This window comes from Hemibagrus wyckioides, linkage group LG03 (assembly GCF_019097595.1).
Source record: "Hemibagrus wyckioides isolate EC202008001 linkage group LG03, SWU_Hwy_1.0, whole genome shotgun sequence".
In the NCBI taxonomy this organism is placed as follows: domain Eukaryota; kingdom Metazoa; phylum Chordata; class Actinopteri; order Siluriformes; family Bagridae; genus Hemibagrus; species Hemibagrus wyckioides.
In genome coordinates, this window is record NC_080712.1 from 21,292,212 (window position 1) to 21,310,633 (window position 18,422).

Genomic DNA, 18,422 nt, shown 5'->3' on the forward strand with positions numbered 1-18,422 from the left:
TAATGTTATAAATAATAGGTGCTCAATGCAATGTCTCATCGTCATTTCATCTGAATGCTTTTCCCCCTTTACTCTGTAAAATGTACTATGCAAACAAAATAGAATAGAAATCAAAACAGATAGATAGATAGCTAGACAGATAGATAGCAGTGTTTGTAGTTAACCAGGTATTTTGGTCGTTTTTCCCTCCTCTGACACTTTCTCTGAGCTCACACACACACGCACACACGCACGCACACACACACCGCAACGCCAATCTCACTTCAGGATACAACCGACACACTCCTCTCTCTCTGCGCATCTTGACCTAATAGCTGTGTGTGTGTGTGTGTGTGTCTGTGTATGTTTGTAAAGCAAACTGATTCCGATTTTGTGAAATCTTGTGAGAGCCGGTGGGGCTGCACCGCTCCACATTTTTGCGCAACTATTTTCATTTATCCAGCGTCACAGCTATTAGCTGAAGAAAACCATGATCCGAGATTGTTTCTGCATCCGGCGCGCGCTTTGGATCGCTGCTCGTTCCGGACTGTTAAAGCGGTGCTGAAAACCGCTGCACTCTGTTTGTATAACTTTGATCGCGGTGGTGACGGGCGATCACTGAAGTCTAAAACTCTCTCCTCTGTCAGACTCATGGCTCTGTGGAGAATGGAACTGATCAGACTCTGTTTGCTCCAGCTGGCTGTAATAGGTGAGTTTTTTTTTTTTTTTTAATTATCAATCGCGCTCTCTTCATTTTTTATTCTCTGATGGGGTTCATGCATAACGCCAGTAAATAAGCTCAGCTGCAGCCGTTGCGGATTGTGCGGAGTTGTAATTCTCTCTTCTCGATGCACGAGTCCTGGTTTTCTTACAGCCATACTCCTTGTGTCTACCCTTCTGAGTTTTCTTCCATCTATAGCAATGTCACTATATCACCGGAGTTTAGAAAGTTAAGTGAATCACCTTGCGCGCTCTAGCTCTTTAAGCGCAACTGTGGCGCATGTACTGTACAAAGCATAAGACAGATCGGCCGACACGCTAATGTGATTATGTTTGTGTGTTATAATTACCTGCCGTGATGTTTAATAGCCTCGATCACGGCACATTACCCCTGTCATTAAACGGCAATGGCGCTGAAAGGCTGTGCGGCGTCACACTGAGGAAAGCAGGTAGAGAGCAAGGAGGACGCAGCAGCCTCCTGCTCACATCAGTTTTATACATGATCTGAAAGTTCATGTCCATCTCTCCGAGGACTTCTAACGTACAGTGTCCGTCCCTAATACCAACAATACGTCATTTGGCCTCAATCTTAATTTAGGTCTAACAGTGAACAAATTCTTATCTGGAGCGCACAAAACAATTAGTCTTATCTCTGTACCCGTAATCTTAATTATGCCTAATTATGAACCTAACACAAGTTAACCTGTCTGGACCCAGGTAAAAAAAAAAAAAATTATTAAGCAACATGTGAGGTTTTTGTCAGCCTTTGATTTAGGTTAAGGAAAGATGGAATGCAGCTATTTTTGGTTTCCTTTTTAAGATGACTTAAATAGCTTACATTCTAAGAAGCCTGAACGTCTGAATGATAGCATCAGACATTTCAGTCATATATTTCCTTAGTTGAAAGCAGTTGAAATCCCTTCGAGAGAGTACATTTTGTTGCATTTTCAGTGAAGTTAGACCTCAAGTCAGACCTCAAACATAGTAAAATTCACATTTACTGAAAACCGAAATTAGGGAATTTATTTTCAAACAATGGAAAAATCCATGAGATAACAATAGTCCTTAGGAGAAGAGTGGAAAACTTGCTGCATCACTCTAAATGCAAAGTGGAATTGTAATAACAGGCTTATATAAGTGTCCTCATCATTAAAACAGGTGTGTACATGCCCTCGTTCACACAGTGTTCGAGGTGGCATATGAGAGGACGTAAAACAACCATCCGACTGCTACAATATCTGTAGTAAAGGCCTTTATTTGCTCTAAGTACACAGCTTTCACAGTCACATGTACATCATTTCCTGTACCTCCCCATGTACGTTGGAAAGATTCATTAGTGCTTATCCTAACCTGTAAACTTCTGACACAGAAGGTGTCAAAGCAAACTCTGAGCCACACTTGTACCACTTGAGCAGATGTGGTTAAAATGTTTTGCCCCAAGGTAAAGCACTTCCTCTGGGTGTGGGATCCAGTCTGTAGCAGTGAAAGCCAAAACCTGTTCTACCACCCCAGGCATACCTTGACTAATCAGTGGTACACACATGCTTTCTTTCATATTCCAAATAAACACACACACATACACACACACACACACACACACAAACATAGCCTGTCATTCTGTCATAGCAATAAAATGCTTTCGCTACTCGGTGACCTACAAATTTCACATTGAGATTCTTTTCTTAAAAGCTTGACATAAACATATGCACATGTGCAAACAAGCACATCCCCAAACATGCCCTAGTGATGCCACTCACATGGAATCAAATCTCCTTGCTTGTGTATGGGATAAAGCATATACTTGTGTGTTGGCATATTATATTGCAAAAATAAGCCTGCAAAGGTTTGTGAAAAGAGGTAGGAGGTTTCTATATTAATCAATTAATTAATTAAACTCACTGGTGACATTAGCATATAATATTTAATTGACTTAAAGCAATAGCTGGAGAGTCAGAGAAATTATCCTTTAGTTTTAGTTTGTATTCGCTTTAAATTTACTAAATAATTACTTACATTTTCAGTTTATTTTTCAGATAAAAACTTGCATTGTCACTCAAACCACCTTTGGAGGATGCATATGACCCCATAATATCTGCAGTGTGAACTGTAATTGACTATGTTATTGCCCAAGCCAGAAAGTATCTAATCAATGTGAGACCGATTAGAAATCATGTGGAACGGTAGAGCTGTCCACAACTAGGCTAATGGATACAGGCGATGCTAGCAGATGAAAGCAGCTGCATTTTGAAGATTCTTTCGTCATCTCATCTCCCTTTGCATTATAAATTTCATTAGTAGATCAAAATGTTTGAACAGTGACAGCTGGTCCATAGGGACAGGTGGGGAAGAGCCCAATAATTTATTAGAGCCATTCAACAAATATTAGTCTTCATAATGTCCTCATTCACAACTCCATACTTTTAACATTCCATTGAATACTAAGCACTTCGTTAAAATCCCCAATTATCTTAGGGCAGCATGCTCAGCAAGCCCACGCACCTTCCCAATAGTTATTATTGCACCTACAGGTCAAAAACAGGAACTGCAACAAGTGAAAAAATAAACCATCAATATGGGCAGATATTTTTGCTCCATGCTCACTATGAAAATTTTCAGCATAGGAGGAGGAGAAAATAGGACAGTTCATGAAAATGTTGCCAGGTTAGGCTAGTTTGAAAATACTTCAAGAGCTTGTATTATAGGGAATAATCTAAATTACACATAATGCATTTCTGCAAAACGACAATAAGTAAGGGCAGACAGAGTGTCTAAATTGAACCATAACTATGGTAACATACACCAGTCAGCCATAACTTTAAAACCACTGACATGTGATGTGAATAACACTGATTATTTTGTTACAATGGCACCTGTCAAGGAGTGGGATATATTAGGCAGTTAGTGAACAGTCATTTTTCATAGCTGATGTGTTAGAAGCAGGAAAAATGTGACTTTGACAAAAGTCAAATTGTGATAGCTAGATGACTGTATGAGAGCATCTCCAAAACAGTTTTGTGGGGTGTTATGATATACAGTGGTAAGGACCTACCAAAACTGGTCCAAGGAAGGACAAGTGGTGAACCAGCGAAAGAGTCAGCATCGCCCAAGGCTCTCTGATGCATGTAGGGATTGATGGCTAGCCTGTCGATCCCTGTAGAACTACTGTATGTAAAAATTACTGAAAAAGTTAATACTGGATATGACAGAAAGGTGTCAGAACACACAATGCATCACAGCTTGGTGTGTAGGAGGCTGCATAGCCGCAGATTGGTCTGAATGCCTATGCTGACCCCATCATATGGGCACATGAGCATCAGAACAATGGAAGAAAGTGGCCTGGTCTGGTGATTCACGATTTCTTTTATCATGTGGATTGCCGGGTGCGTATGTGTCACTTACCTGGGGAAGAGATGGCACCAGGATGCACAACAAAAGAAGACAAGCTGACAAGGCACTGTGATTCTCTGGGTCCTGGCATTCATGAGGATGTTACTTTGACACATACTACATACCTTAATATTATTGCAGTCCAAGTATGCCCCTTCATTGAAACTGTATTCCCAAATGGTAGTGCTCTGACACACTGGAAAAATTGTTCAATATTGGTTTGAGGAACAAAGATAGAACCAAGAGTTCAGGGTGTTGGCCTTCAAATTCCTAAGATCTCAGTCTGATCGTGCATCTGTGGGATATGCTGGATAAAGATGTCAGATCCTTGTAGGCCCTACTTCACAACTTACTGGATTTAAAATATCTTCTGCTAATGTCTTGGTACCAGATACTACAGCAACCCTTCACAGGACTTCTGGATTTTGTCATGCCTCAACAGATCAGAATTGTTTTTGGTGGGACAAGAGGGAGCTACAGAATATTCAGCAGCTGGTTTAATGTTATGGGTGATTGGTGTATATTGCAAAGATTGAGAGAGGGAAGTATTATATTATAGTGTTATAGAGTGAATAATGTCTAGGCATTAGAAATATGTGTGAAATACCTGTATCCCATTCAAAGGCAGAGAAAAAGAAGAAACGTCTCTTGAGGTGCAGTTGGATTGGAAATTTTACTGAAACCTGTCAACTCTGCTAAATGATATTATCTTAAACACTGTTGAACAAATGTACTTCAAAAACCACTCAAAACTAGCTGCTAGACTGTATGCTGAATGACATACACTGAATAACTTAATATTGTTGACTCTCAACTGTCTATTAGATGGTTACTGTAAAAATGTATTACACCATTTCTCATAGCATATCTCTCAACTTCATTATGCTGAAGGCTATGTCATTACTAATGTCAGTCTGCCCAACCAAGCTATATGGTCAGGAGGCACTGCTGCATTTGAAAAAGCCAGAACAGGTATAAGATTCACAAGTCATTGCTACCTGAAAACAAATGCAGTGGAAGAATGACATAATAAATGTGCATTCCTCCAATGGATATGATGCATAAATCCAATCTCAAGTGGTCACTGGAGAGGCATTCAAAATGTCAGGTGGCTATGCATTTTTCCCTTGTCAGAAAATACATCACTTGAGACAGATGTTAATATCGGGGCCATAGCTACTAAACTTAAGTACTATTATTTTGGAGTATTTATATGATATGCTTGTGTATTGTTGAAATCGAATACTTGTTCTCTTACTTAACAAGAAGAACAAGAGAATTTTCCAAATTAAAAAAAACAACTTTCTTTTAAACATTCATACTCACTGCAAATATCAATGGTCTCTTCTCCTCTCATCCAGCCAGTGGCTGTACACTGTTTATTAATCAAATTGACAGCCATGCGTTTTATTTACAATTCAGTTGAGCATCCAGTCAAGTTTAAAGAAAATAACAAATGAGAATATTTTTTGTCATCTGTGGTGACCTTCTCATGCTGCACACAGTAGTTAGAGATAAAGCCATGAGACTGTAGTGTGGAATTTGGGATGAGCAAGCATCATAAAATATAAATCATCTCCTTTGTCACCCTGGCATGAAGTTTGTCTAATTTGAAAAAGTGTGTTGAGGCAAGTTTTGCTTATTTGCTAATGCTAAATGGTGAAATTTAACCAAGCTATAAATGGTAAATAATGATTTATATGACACATCTGATTAATTTATTATCAAAATGTGTAGTGTTAGTCATGCATATGACCAGCAAACCTACTTAAATGGAGCTTAATCAAGTTTAAATGGTGTTTAAAGGCTTTTGTTCTCATTCTAAAGTTTTTCAGATGAAAATAAGAAATTAATTTTATCAGTTAAAACATTTAGTACGTTTAAAATTTAATACATGTACAAGTAGAAACTATCTTGCATTTTATGTGGATTATCAGCTGGATACTTACTAACCTTTTGACACATTATCTTTCACCTAAATATAATTTTTCATTATCAAACATAGACATAGTTTTGCACCCTTGGACTGTCTGTGTGTATGCAGTCATTAAATAATTCCGAGAAGAATTCCTAAAATTCTAGCAAAATGTTTTAATTACTTCTATTACCTAACATTCACTTATCCGTGTTTTAAGGTTGGAATTTTAAGTTTAGACATATATTCAATACATTGGAATATGTGGTGGTTTACTATACAGTACTGTGAGTTTAAGCTTGCTGGAATGTGAATTCATTCTGGTGCAGCAACGACATCTCACCATGTTTAATGAAGACAGCGTTTTTCCTCCCCCTCCTTTACTCTGCCCACACTCTGGTCCAACTGCAAATTAACCTCTGGATTCTTAGATAACAGACTAAACTCCCTCTGTGTTTGAGCTGCATATGTATTTTACCTGTAATTTTATAACAGTATCTTGTACAAAATAAAAATAAATAAATCCAGTTATATATTTTATGTATAGATTATGTGGTTTTATGTGTGAATTGACTCATACAGTTATATACAGTATTTATTTGTTTGTTTGTTTGTTTGTTTGTTTATACTCATATAAGCATGCTATTTCTTTTTTAGACACGAAACTGTTGTTAGCTTGTTCTACATATCAGAGAAAGTTAGGTCATGAGGATGCAAATGCAGGTGAGCAAATTATTAAGACAATTGAAAATTTGGTAGTCAATCAATTAGCAAACAGTGGTATAAAGTTTATTCAAAACACAGAGGCCAGGAAACAGCAATAATTAAAACCAAAGTTAGCATATGCAGATAAACAAAGGTCTGATAATGTCGCAATCAAAGGATCAGAGCGTATTCTTAAACCATTTAAACAGTGACTGTGAGAGCATGGTGACTGTGAACAGATGTGAGTGATCAGAATGAAGGAGACTGGGAACAAGTAAGTGCATATGTGTTGTTGGTATTGGAGTCTGGGGGGAATGTTTGTAGGCTGTGCTGCACGTACCTGCTGATAATTTAGAACTGTAGTACATACATAAATAACTGTATGTGGTTGAATAGAATGATATGTAACCCCTCAAAGTAAATAAATCATTTTGTGGGTATGGCAAGGAAAAAACGAAAAAAAAAAACAAAAAAACAACCCACTAAATACTATTGTGCACAGTTGTTTATATTGTTGTTTTATATTCATTAAACCAGCATTTAGTATGTAATTTATCTTTATCTAAATATATATATCATAGTCATGTTTATATCCATCTGTGATCCATCACTACAATCGGCAGCATGCGTTATGAAGTATATCACAATGTCACTGGGAATCCCCACTATGATTAATATAATACCATTCACACATCTAGCATTATTGGTATAGCTCAATCGTAGCCTACAATTTACAGAAAAGTGTGGCATGCTGGAACAGTGGGTAGGTGCCTCACAACTCCAGGATCTCTAGATTGAGCCTGTGCTCAGGTTACTGGCTGTATGGATTTTCTCATGTTCTCTGCAGATTTCTTTACACCTTGAAAAAACATGTCTGTTGTAAGAGTGGCTCGTCTAAATTGCCTAGGTGTAAAAAAAAAAAAAAAGTGTCTTTTGCCCACTGATCTTGTGCTTCCTGTTTTGTGCCCACTCAGACTGTCCCTAACAAAAGTGTGAATATTAAAGGATGTTTTACATATGTACATCTTTTATATATGTAAATTAATAACGGTTATCACAAATCATACTGTGGTAAATTTTACAAAGGTTAGCGTTAGGATTAGGGATTGTAGGACACCTAATTTTTTAGGTGGGGTTCAGAATTATCAGGAACCTTTAAGGGAACTGGCAAGATATTGTATATAATATTTTACAATTATGTTTAAGAACTTTACCCAGGAATTGGAGAAACTAATTTCTTCGAATTACTTAAAGTATCTTCATAATTCGCATATCCTTGTGACAAAATAATTGAGATTTCTAAAATCAATTTGCAATAAATGCCAACCATTGCTCATTTGTTACAAATCTTTCATTCATTCATTCATTGTCTATACCCGCTTATTCCTAGGGTCACGGGGGACTGCTGGAGCCTATCCCAGTGCACACAGGGCGAAAGGCAGGGGTTGCCAGTCCATCGCAGGGCCACACATAGACAAACAACCACACACACACTCACTCACTCCTATGGGCAATTTAGAATTACCAATCAACCTAATGTACATGTTTTTGGACTGTGGGAGGAAACCGGAGTAAACCCACACAGGCACGGGGAGAACATGCAAACTCCACACAGAAAGGCCCCAGCCTGTTTGACCCCAGGATTCAAACCCAGGACCTTCTTGCTGTGAGGCAACAGTGCTAACCACTAAGCCACTGTGCTGCCCGTTACAAATCTTTAATTTCTTAAATTGTTTTGAGTCTACTATCCTGTGTAAATAAAAATAAAATGATAAAAAATAAAACCCTTTGGGGAACTCAAGGAGCTGTACACACAAAAGAAGTTCATCTGGTAAGGAATAAAAGATGTGTTCATCTGGTAAGGAATAAAAAAAAATACACAAGCAGTTAAACATGAGCACAAAGTCTTTAATCAGATCTATCATAATTTGTTTGTAACAGTTGAAAGTTTGGCAGGAATTGGGTGTATGAGTGTACTGCCCAAACTCCGCAATGAGCCAGATGTTAAGGGAAGTGAACAAGGAACAGCCCAAAGATCATAGTTACAAAATTCCACGATTTAGTTGTTTCTTGGGGTTCTTTTTGCTCAAATAAAAATGTTTAGTGATTATCAGTGGCCTAAATACAAGGAACTGCTTGCACACCACACCCACTGTTAATTATGAATGTGGCTCACTGATGCTTTGAGGCAGTTTTGTGTCTAGTGGTCCATGGGCTCTTGTCAGATTATTGGCATAGTAAGTGCCTCTAAGTAACAGGATATATAAACTTAAAAATCGGTTGCCTCTGCTAGGTAGATGTGAGTTGGCAATAAATTAGTGTTTCAAAAAGATAAGGACTCTAAGCACAAACCCAAATCAACACTGAAGAGATCACAAAAAAAGTCAGTGTTTTACAAGGGCTGTTTTAGGCTCTGGTTTGAACCCTGTTGAAAACCTGCGGTTAGAATCGAAAAGAGCATCCAAATGCACAAAGCTAAGAATATAAAAGAGCTTGAAATGTTCTGCATGGAAGAGTGTTCAAAAAGCTCTCAAGTGTCATCATCCTTGTTAGACGTTACAGGTAGAGGCTCAGTGCTGTTAGTCTCTCCTACAGATGCTTCAAAAGAGATTAGTTTGCCAATAATTTTAAATCCAGTGCTTTGTGAAAAAATGCACAAAAACATGTAGCATAATGATACACCAGGCATTGGCAGTGCCATACAGGTTATTGTCTGGCATGTTATCCCACATGGGTTTCCCTAATAACATTTAAGGAATAGTAATCTTATGTCAGTTGTTTTCCTGTATTGCTCACAGACTCTTTACATCCAAGAATGATCCTTATCATTCATGGTATTTCTGCATAAAGTGGCTTTGTGCAAGACAAAAGGATTAGGCAAAAGTAATAAAGAAAATATGATAAATTAAGTCTTTAGCTTCATACATAGTGAGAAAAAAAAAATAAAGACTCTGTCATCTGCACACCCTTGTGGACCAAGTTCGAAGAAAGTGATTGCCGGAGGAGGCGACAGAGCCGCTCATTATGTTAACAGCTCGTCATTCTGCTGTCTTTTGTTAAAGCGCAATTATACTGCCGGAACAATTACTCGGTAAAAGGAACTACTGCTTCTGTGGTCCATATCTGGCACAGAGACAGGGCAAATGAGAGGCCTGTGAATTGTCTGGGGTGATTTCATCTGTACAGGATAGAAGAGGCCTGCCACCTTGCATGTGGTGAGTGTTCTTGTTAGGGAGGTGTGAGCTGCTGGTGCAGAGGGAATGGAGGGGCGGTCTCGCGCTGAGCGCAGCTCAACCAGTCACAAGAATACAAATGAACAGTGTGCGGTCCCGCAGCTGGGCTCTGTGTGTGAGCACATAGCAGCCACAGGAATACTGATGAACAATGCAAGGTCTCCCAGATTCTTGGGGGTTTTTCACTGTTGAAGTGTCTGTATGTGTGTGCTGAAAAGCTTCCATCTTTTAAAACCACATCATTAAAGGCACACTGTTCAGTATACTTGATAAAAATGACCCCAAGCAGGGGTCTTTCTACCAAAGCATCCGAGGTCTAAAGGCATGACATATTTAGACTCGGAGTTCAGACTCAATGCAGTCAACCCTCTGAAAACTGTACTGTACTGAAAACTATGGAGTGGTACCATCAAGGATACATCTTTTGTACTTCTATTATGTATCTTTATACCTTAATAACACATAAAGATTATATAAGGGTTTTGCAGTAAAAACTAATTCTGGGAACAACACATGCACTTTTTCCAGGTAAAAGTAATAAAGATATCAGAGAGATATCATCACCAGCAATAAGAAAAAGTTTGGCACCTCAGTTGAGAGTGATCTGAAGGAAACAGTCACAAATAAAGGTAGATTACTGCATCTGCAGTAGACTCAAGATGCAAACAGTATCTCCAGAACCGACCTACGATCAAAAAAATCATAAGACAGATTCATAATTCATAAAAGTGATACCGGTATTAATTTTGCCTTTGGCTCTGCAACCACTGAGAAAGGCAAAGAGGTTCACAAAACCAGAGAAAAAAAAGTGTGTCATGAAGATAATCCCAGAATAATCCCTTCTAACCAGGACACAATCCAAAATCCTCTCTGTGGAAAATGACCCAGCTGATACATAAATGGCTTCTTTTTCACCATCCTAACACAGGTAGCTATATCAGTAATACATGGCTCTCATATCCTTTCTGCTGCCCATGCAAATTGCACAGTTCCCCTTATATGAGATTGTGGTGTCAGCAAGGAAGAAGCATAAACAGGAAGCATTCGTTATTTTATTGGCAACTTACGCTTACAGCACAGTAACAGACCTGGTGGTTAGCCTCGGAAAAAATGAATAAAAACATGGAAAAAAAAACAAAAAACAGACAAGCTCCAAAAAATGAGCAGCACAAAAATTAACCAAAAATAACATCCTTGTATACATGCAAGGCGAATAAACACATAACATAATTCTACACTACAAAAAAGAGTAAATCTAATAGCGCAATCAATATTATATATTAAACTAATGAGGATACCACAAAGGTTTATGGTTATGGAAACCGGAGATCGCTCATGGATTCATAGCAAGGGCAGAATATATTTTTCCTGCCATAATGTGTTATTAGTCATTTTGATGCATGCTGTCTGTGTGTATGTGTACTACTCCACTCAAAAATTCAAATTACATGAGCAGACACAACCCACCTTAAGATCTGTGAAAACCTATTCACAGTCCATATGATTACAGATATGCAGTCACATTGCTACCATTTGCTATGATCCAACTGGAATCAATTGAATTAATTAGCAGCTGCAGCCTGTATTTATGGCTTGTGTCACTGGGAGAAGCATACAGGCTTGCTATGTTACGTTTATAATTTGGTTAGACCACACTGTTCTCTTACTTACTTTTTAAAAGAGTAAAGGTTGATGCAGCAGTGACTAATCAGAGTCCACATTCAGCACAGTCCGTGGGTGGCACGACTAAACACACTTGACTGATTGGGTATTAATGAGTGGTTCAGCTAAACTCTCTGAGCTGATTGGTTCCTAATGACCGTTGGAAATGGAAGGGTGGGTGAACTAGTCATAAGCCTTGTAGACTGTTATTATGACATGCAACATAATAAAGCTTGTTGGCCCTAATGTTGTCAGCAAGAGACATTCAATGGGCTATTTATTGTAATTTGACATTTCCTCAATGACAACACAGTGTAAATGTCCATTCTCAGTGTGTACATAATAAAGAATTAGCAGTGCACAAGAAGCATACAAAGAGGTTAATAAACAGCCTTGAATAGCATTTAAAGATCACACAGGGAAACAGAATCTGCAAGTTAAATATCACTGAGGCAATATTTTCTCAACCTAAAGTTGTACCACCTTTCTGTAAACCAAATGGTTGAGCAGGATTTGAATTATAAATATGTATGTAGTGCTTCTGCATAATGATTTTCTTGAGTATCTTTGCAAGAAAACAAAATAAATTCTGGAAGTGTTGTACAGAACCAAGGAGAGCACAATGTGACAGACTGTATTTGCATTTCAGCTCATGGGACATGATGGGTATTTTTGCTTTGAGTCCATCATCTGCTTTTAAACATAAACACAGTTGATGTCTGGTCTGAAATAAGAAGATGGTGGAGATGGTTTTGTTCTGCTGATACAGTGAGGTCTTTGCATATTAATTGCGCATGTAGGTTTGATTGTTATTGATCACCAGAGCTATTGTACATACCCAATTACAACCATACCAATAACAGCCATAAACACAGGGTAAGACATTTCCTACCATCAAAACACTGCAATAAAAAATACATCTTATGGATAGGGAAAAAAAGTTAACGTATTTTAGATTAAAAAATGTTTTCTGGATATTTTTAGGAACATCTGTTCCCAAGAATGTTTGATCTGTCATTTGTCTGCATGTTCTATCATTTTCTATAACAGCTTTAATGATAATTCTGTCTGTTATACAAATCTCAGGTTAATGTTAATGTGATCTTTCAAATACATTATTGTTTCTATAGAAACAGCGCGTTCACAAGGGTTTGTATGTCAGATACTCCACATAATCAAAGATTAATAATAACTGGAGTCACAAAATGTGTTGTAAAATATTCATTGACATAGTGAAGTTTTCTGTTAGGAGAAGTTTATTTAATATTTATGGAAGGAGTCTCAGTTATAAGACTACAAGAGAGTCTTCATGTACTAGAGGCTAGTGGGAGAATGACTGTATATAGCCATTATAATGGAACATGATATACTGTAATATAATGTCTGTGAAAACAGGAACTATCATGTATGTTCCATAAAAAAAATAAAAGAAAGAAAGAAAGAAAGAAAGAAAGAAAGAAAGAAAGAAAGAAATTATGATTATACATGTTCTACATGTAGTAAAAAATTATGCACAGTTAATGATGTCATCTCGTTAGGCCCTGTTTGCCATTAAAATGCTTATCATTTATACGAGCTAAAAGAGAATGCTATTAGAACATTCAGCTGGTATTCAACAGGTACTACAACGGTTAGCATGCAACGCTGATGAAATAATGTTCATGCCCTGTTCTAAAAATGTCTCCTGTAATAACGGTTTGCATCACTATGTTATTAGGATGTAGCTCGGGCAGCATTTCTATTTCAAAGCCCTTAATAAGAAATTACTTACAATATAAAAATAAAACACCTTTCTTTTCCTTATTTTTGACTTGACATGTTGCAAACTTGCATGAATGAGATTAGGCAGAAACACCCATCATGTTTCCTGACATGAATTGTAAATAATATTTGTTTAGTGCTGATTAGGTTACCAATTTCCCCTTTAAAATCTGTGTGCTGATTAGAAACTTTCTAAAAATGCATACAAGCTTGTTCAGATATCTGTTTCAGCTATTTTGTAAGCATCCGCAATACCGGAAAGCTTGGGATATTCACTAACAAAACTCATGCTAAAAATTCTCTGTCACAAGGGATCGAGAAAAAGCTTAGTGCAAGAAAATTGGTGTGTGTCTTACAGAAATCTCTGTTTTGCTTCGCTCAAGAGTTTACACACACAAACACACACACACACACACACTACACAGTCTGTGTCTGTGATGAACACAAGCCTTTACTAATTAGCCTGAATCAAACAGTTCCATCACATAGACACACATATTTGCAGTGGGGCTGTTATGCTGTCAGAGGTTAGAGGCTGTCAGTTTGCCCTGGCCATACTGAGCATGTGTATGTCTGTTCTAGTTAAGCAGCAGTTGTTTCATTTATCAGCTCCATGATCCATGTTTCCTGATCTGTCTTCACTATAGTAAATGGCGTGTCTGGAAGACAGCTCAGATCACTGTGAAAGCATGTACCCACATATGGAAGGGCAGTCAGCTGTTGGATAGCTTACAATTACAAAACAGTTAATTTCCCTGATCTCTATTTTCATTACCTTGGCTTGTTCTATTTATTCAATAAAGCCCATTTCCAGGCGGTCTTTGCAGAGGCCAAGAAACTGCTGCATAGATTGCTTAGATTAGTTGCAGACTGTCAGCTAAATGAGTTAGTCACCATTCTCTTTAATGCCCTCAGTTTCAGACTGTACCGGTTGACTTGCTGAGTTATAGCATTGAATAATGTTAATACTGAGATTGTACACCACTAGGTCTTTAAAAAAACAGCAGTGGATAAACAGGGATAAAACGTGGATTAAAACATAATTTGTTTTATTACTTCTTTTAACTTTCAACAACCTGCTAGTCGCCCAGGGCATTTAACAGTACTGACAAAATCACAGTGGTATTCCTGCATGAATTTGATTGCCCCCAACCAAAAGTATTGATGTCATTGTACATCAAAGCTTTAAGCTTTATAGTGTAACTACACTATATTGCCAAAAGTATTTGCTCACCTGCCTTGACTCGCATATGAACTTAAGTGACATCCCATTCCTAATCCATAGGGTTCAATATGACGTCGGTCCACCCTTTGCAGCTATAACAGCTTCAACTCTTCTGGGAAGGCTGTCCACAAGGTTTAAGAGTGTGTTTATGGGAATTTTTGACCATTCTTCCAGAAGCGCATTTGTGAGGTCACACACTGATGTTGGACGAGAAGGCCTGGCTCTCAGTCTCCGCTCTAATTCATCCCAAAGGTGTTCTATCGGGTTGAGGTCAGGACTCTGTGCAGGCCAGTCAAGTTCATCCACACCAGACTCTGTCATCCATGTCTTTATGGACCTTGCTTTGTGCACTGGTGCACAGTCATGTTGGAAGAGGAAGGGGCCAGCTCCAAACTGTTCCCACAAAGTTGGGAGCATGGAATTGTCCAAAATGTCTTGGTATGCTGAAGCATTCAGAGTTCCTTTCACTGGAACTAAGGGGCCAAGCCCAGCTCCTGAAAAACAACCCCACACCATAATCCCCCCTCCACCAAACTTTACACTTGGCACAATGCAGTCAGACAAGTACCGTTCTCCTGGCAACCGCCAAACCCAGACTCGTCCATCAGATTGCCAGATGGAGAAGCACGATTCGTCACTCCAGAGAATGCGTCTCCACTGCTCTAGAGTCCAGTGGCGGCGTGCTTTACACCACTGCATCCGACGCTTTGCATTGCACTTGGTGATGTATGGCTTGGATGCAGCTGCTCGGCCATGGAAACCCATTCCATGAAGCTCTCTGCGCACTGTTCTTGAGCTAATCTGAAGGCCAAATGAAGTTTGGAGGTCTGTAGCGATTGAGTCTGCAGAAAGTTGGTGACCTCTTCGCACTATGTGCCTCAGCATCCGCTGACCCCGCTCCGTCAGTTTACGTGGCCTACCACTTCGTGGCTGATTTGCTGTCCTTCCCAAACACTTCCACGATCTTATAATACAGCTGACAGTTGACTGTGGAATATTTAGGAGCGAGGAAATTTCACGACTGGATTTGTTGCACAGGTGGCATCCTATCACAGTTCCACGCTGGAATTCACTGAGCTCCTGAGAGCGACCCATTCTTTCACAAATGTTTGTAAAAACAGTCTGCATGCCTAGGTGTTTGATTTTATACACCTGTGGCCATGGAAGTGATTGGAACACCTGATTCTGATTATTTGGATGGGTGAGCGAATACTTTTGGCAATATAGTGTATGTTAACAAATTTATATTTTATATAAATATATATAATTTATATGCAATTAATCTTTTGTTGTTTGTTCTTTTGCTGCCTTTTTATTGATTTTATTATTTGCATAAATTATGTTATTTGCATGACTGGATCCAAGTTGCTTGTAGCTGCAATGTTGTGTATATTATTTTATATCTTTAATTTTTATTTGTATACTTTGTTAATGTATGTTACACCAATTCCACTGAGACAAATTCCTAGCACATGCAAGTGTACTTGGCAAATAAAATAATTCTGATTTGGATTAGGTGTAAAAATGACGTGAAAGGTATGATAAGCAGTCTTTAATAACAGTGAAAACATTAAGAAATTATAGCATTTTTGAAGTAAATAATTCCTATAAGATGGTGGTTATTTGCTTCTAGTAGAAATTAGCATCACCAGTGCCATACTGTACCAATTGTAGTGGCCTTCCTTCCCTGCTGTGGGATTTTTTTATGGTTTTAAAGACATTTGGTCATTGGCCAAACTCAGCATCATGACCCCTCCATGTGGAGCCACTTAATTTACCTCTTTTGATTTATTAATTTATTTCACAAATTAATATTAGAAACATCAGTGACAGATTTGTGTACTAAAATGCTGAACATTTTTAAAAATTAAACACTAATGTAATTAAAATTAAGTTTAGATCACATTTAAATGCAGTTTAGTTTATTATCAAAAAAATAAAGGCATTGATGAAATACTGCAACAGTGTAGGAATTCTGTTATAAGTTTTATAATGCATACATATCTACTACTCAAGAACATGTCTAGGATGTTAGTGAATGCCACATTGCTAGTGAATGCCACATTTAATGTTCCAGATGTGCATACATGTGCAAACCAGTGTATAAACTATCTGTGCTTCCATGTGCACACCCATAATCAAATGGCAAGTATAAACCAGGGTCCTCTGAGTCACTCCAGGTATATGTTTGTGTGTGTGTATAAAATAATAAAATGTGTACAATAGTTACAATAGTTCTAAATTATGCATCTGGAATTTAAAATGTAGAGGGGGTCAATGCTTAGAGCTGCAATAAATTCATAACAGACATTGTTTGGGAACCACTGTTATTATATTTTTACAGGTTTACTGGAAAAGTGCATTAGGCTTCCTTACTGAGTAGAGATTAGATTCAGTGTCTGCATTAGTTGCACTGAGATGAATGGATTCAATAATATGAAAAAGTCAGCACTGTAATCATTCATTCAGTCAGTCATTCTTCTTCAAAAACCTCTATATCCTGGTCAGGGTCATAGTAAATTCAGGAATGTATGCTCACACACATTCACACACACATTCAGAGGAGTAATAATTATTTTATAATTAAATTTTTGAAAGATATAAACTATAGTTTGTACAAGTGTTTTTACAGTGAGGGTTTAATCGAATCTAGAAAATGTGTTAGATTTGAGGCATACTAATATATACATTATTTTAAAAAATAATAAAAACTCAAAAATCATATTTCATTCAGAATGCTTGCAACCAACAGCCTGTTTGCCATAAAAGGTTAAAATGTAAAAGAAACTTTGTGAGACCTGGAGTGTCCGAACAGCCATCAGCATGTGTAGTTGAAGAGTGGGACAGTTATTAAACAGTATCTATTGATTGCTGTCTCCTCAGCATGCTCCAGGGATTACCCAGTGTCCTACTGGAAGGCTATCAATGTTCATTAGTCACCATGACATAGAGTGATGATCCTGCTGACCAAGAGGTCAGCAGAGATAGATGAACAAAGGAGGCAAGGATATGGATACCATTTTCTCAATAGCACGTGGGACGTGGTCTTGAACCTGATTTAGAGCCTCATCTAAACATTTGAAGGTTAACAGGAATAGCCTGGTGGTTAAGATAGTTCATAAATAACAGTCAGCAATTCTGATTTGTAGAAAGGCGTATCTCTACATTTAGAATGTATCTCTACACAAAAAGGTAAAGAAGCAAATGTCATGAGTATTTTTGCAGTTTTATTCAGTGTATAAATATATCTCTTACACCAACCTACACTCCTACTGAAACAATTGGTGAAGTAACTAGTGTGTTTTCACTGGTATGCTTCTAATTTTATTTAAAGTCCTATGTGTTAATCAGGTCTTATGGCTTTATTCTTATTCCAAATTGGTACACCAAAATATTGCGATGCTCCATCTTTCCCATGTCGCTATGCAACATTGCAGCCAATCTGGCAACTGCATGGTTGTGTGCCATAGTCAAGCACTTTACATTCTTCTCAATCCTCCACTAGTTTGAAACACACAGTGGTAAGTTTTCTATGCTTTGTAGGAGGCTGTACCATTTACATCATGGTAAGAGGTTTGCATCAACGTTCCAGATATCAGGAGATTTGCAGTGATGTCTGGATTCAATATAATTCCCCAGAGGGATCTGGCACACTTTGATACTGTAGTGTTTTTTTGGGGTTAAAGTAAACAACTCTTTTGAGAAACTTATCCTCTACTAAAACTTGGCAGCACATAAGTTATCTGCAGTTCAAAAAACAAAATGCAATTTTAAGCTCATAAAAAACGCATTTATTTTGATCATCAAAATTGGTCTATAAGAGAGGGTTCACACT

The 18,422-nt window shown here is 37.9% G+C and overlaps 1 protein-coding gene across 1 annotated transcript in view; it reads left to right on the forward strand.

Annotated features, from left to right (window-relative positions):
• Positions 1 to 251: 251 nt before the first annotated feature.
• The window catches only part of gfra4a (GDNF family receptor alpha 4a), an 84,837-nt gene continuing 66,666 nt past the window's right edge, over positions 252 to 18,422 (forward strand). The window contains exon 1 of the mRNA XM_058378358.1: positions 252 to 688. Within this exon, the coding sequence (XP_058234341.1) occupies positions 343 to 688 (346 nt within the window). The 5' untranslated portion in view covers positions 252 to 342. The remainder of the gene's footprint in view (positions 689 to 18,422) is intronic.